At 37.6% G+C, this 2,500-nt stretch overlaps 1 protein-coding gene across 1 annotated transcript in view; it reads right to left on the bottom strand.

The window, feature by feature from the left end:
* The window catches only part of sowah (ankyrin repeat domain family member sosondowah), a 22,824-nt gene that overhangs the window by 17,196 nt on the left and 3,128 nt on the right, over window positions 1–2,500 (bottom strand). The window contains exon 3 of the mRNA XM_086543324.1: window positions 607–630. Coding sequence (XP_086399450.1) covers window positions 607–630 — 24 coding nt within the window. The remainder of the gene's footprint in view (window positions 1–606; window positions 631–2,500) is intronic.

Below are 2,500 nucleotides of genomic sequence, written 5' to 3' on the forward strand. Positions count from 1 at the left end.
GAAAAGGAAGAGAAGGAGGAGAAAGAAGAGGAACAGGAGGAAGAGGAGGAGGAGGAGGATGGGGTTAAAAAAAGAAAGGAAAAAGGAAAAGATGAAAAAAGAAATGAGAGAAAGAGAAGAAGGAAAAATAAGGGGGACAAGAGCGTACTGACGAAAGAGGTTCTTATGACACAGGTGACTGAAATGGTTAAAATGGAGACTGGAAATGATACAGTAAGTGTAACGAGATAAAAGTGGTCACTATCTTCGCCCAGTTACCAATGAGTGATCCTTCTGTACTTTGTTATGGACCGTCTCACACAAAGCCGTATGCATCGGCACTGCGACCACTGATCTCATAATTACCGAGGAGGCGCAGTAAATTGTATACCTTAGAGATGTTGCGAGTTCATTGAACAAAAACAACGTGTTGGCAAAGTGGGGATTATTTATTGTGTGATCGAAATGGAAATAAAACTTACCATGAAGAAAACAACAACTGTTATGACAGACATCCTCACACTATGAATTATGGGAGAAGACGAAACCACATGAACTTCTAATTTTGATTGATATTTAGAGAAAATCCAGAGGACAACACGAGAAACAGACGTATCTCTCACTCACCTGAATTTCTTCTCTGGACGATCCCTGAAAAAAAGACAGAAAAAAGGTAAATAACAAAAGAAAACATGTGTCTCAAAAAATAGACAAGTGTTGACCCCCATCCTCAGTCCTCAACCCCTGCGATGAACAAATGCACTCCCCTTGTTGAGTTGATCAAACAGGAAACATTACAAGTGGCACAAGGAATTTAACAAGATTTCAAACTACGTATGACATGGCTTAGCAGTATGTTTACATCTAGTTGAGTCACGGAATCTAAAATAATGCCACGAGGAGCTTTAAATGTTGTACTCCCTATACACTGCACGTTTACCCCTTAATTCTATGCGGATTACAATATACTTTACTGTGTTCTTGCTATTGTGAAGTATGGTATTCACTTTTTTTTTACATATATGCATTCACCATCTACACTATTGCTCACTGGAGACTGGTTAACAAAAAAGAAAAGAGAAGAAAATGAAGTCAACATATTCTTAAAAGGTTAACAAATACAAAAGATAAAGTTGATATTAATTTTTTATCCTTCTAAACGGTATAGTATCACAGACCACTTTAGCAAAGGCACGGCAAATGCAAGATAAAAACCAAACAACAGTCGAGTTAGCGCCTATCACAACACAGCCATCTTAGCTTGGGGAGGAAGTCACTTGTTCGGCTTCTAAAGGTCAATGTCCATGCTATAGCCTCTATTATTGTGAAAAACGACACGCCTTAATAATCATAAAATTAATAAAAGTGATTGTATCATTTGAAAGCCAATCTACACGATCCAAAGCTGGCCGGATTCCCTCAACCCTTCTCGCCTCTCGCGGACCCGGACGAGAGTGGGTGGACCTCCCTCTCTCAGGAAGTCCATTTCCTTATCTGACGGCTTTCTTATCTTGATAACAATAGCCAAAGACGTCCTTGTTGGTGCTGCCCTCTATGTTTCATAAAACAAATGACTAGGGTTGGATTTCTTAATGTCTGATCTCTGATTATATATTTATAAACTATTTTTTTTTCTTTCGTGAGGCAGGAATTGCAAAAGAGATATGTTTTTTTCAGTCTTTATTAACTTCCAAATTACTATCATATTCTATGCAGTTGCCAAACACAACATGAACACAACAAAGGGAGGGCAGCAGCAAAACACGTAGAAATTTAGTTTACAAATGAACACCCAAATTGAACTGGTGCCGCAACAGCCTCGCTTCTTGTAGGCTTTCACTCTCCCGTCGCGGTATTGTTTCTTTCTTTCTCTCTTTTTCTTTCTCTCTCGTTTGGTCACTGACCTTTTATTTCCCGGCCACGTTTGTGAACCTAAATCTAAAATACGTATTTGAAAAACTAGAAATCTCAAGACAAATATTCCCAAAACGCAAAGAACGAATCTTAACGCATCTTAGACCTACGACACATTTCCTGGTTCGAGCGAATGCCGGGTGATAATCCTTTACCTTTGCCCGGCTTCACCATGTGTATTTTGGTGGATGCTTGCGGACACTATCGTAAAATAAGGTAAACGCAGACTACAGTGCAAAGTATTAAATCTAGACCAATCAGTTATCTATTCATATATATATATACACATATATATATATATATATATATATATATATATATATATATATATATATATATACACACACACACACATGTATATAAGTTTTTGTGACTCTTTGAACTGTGAATCCCCCTGTATTATCCAAACTTCATTACATACTTTCCCCAAAGATAAGAGCGCATTAAAAAAAGAAAAAGAAAAAAATCGGATAATTAAAAAAGGAATAAACCCCGACCTATTCTAAACCCACGGATATTAAAAATCACGCATAAAAAAACTCAATTATGAGGTAAAACGCAAGAATCTGACCCACATTTATCGATCAAGAGCTGCCCCGTCAAGCAG

This window comes from Penaeus japonicus, unplaced genomic scaffold, assembly GCF_977035675.1.
Source record: "Penaeus japonicus unplaced genomic scaffold, GWHDUDI00000001_assembly GWHDUDI00000013, whole genome shotgun sequence".
NCBI lineage: Eukaryota > Metazoa > Arthropoda > Malacostraca > Decapoda > Penaeidae > Penaeus > Penaeus japonicus.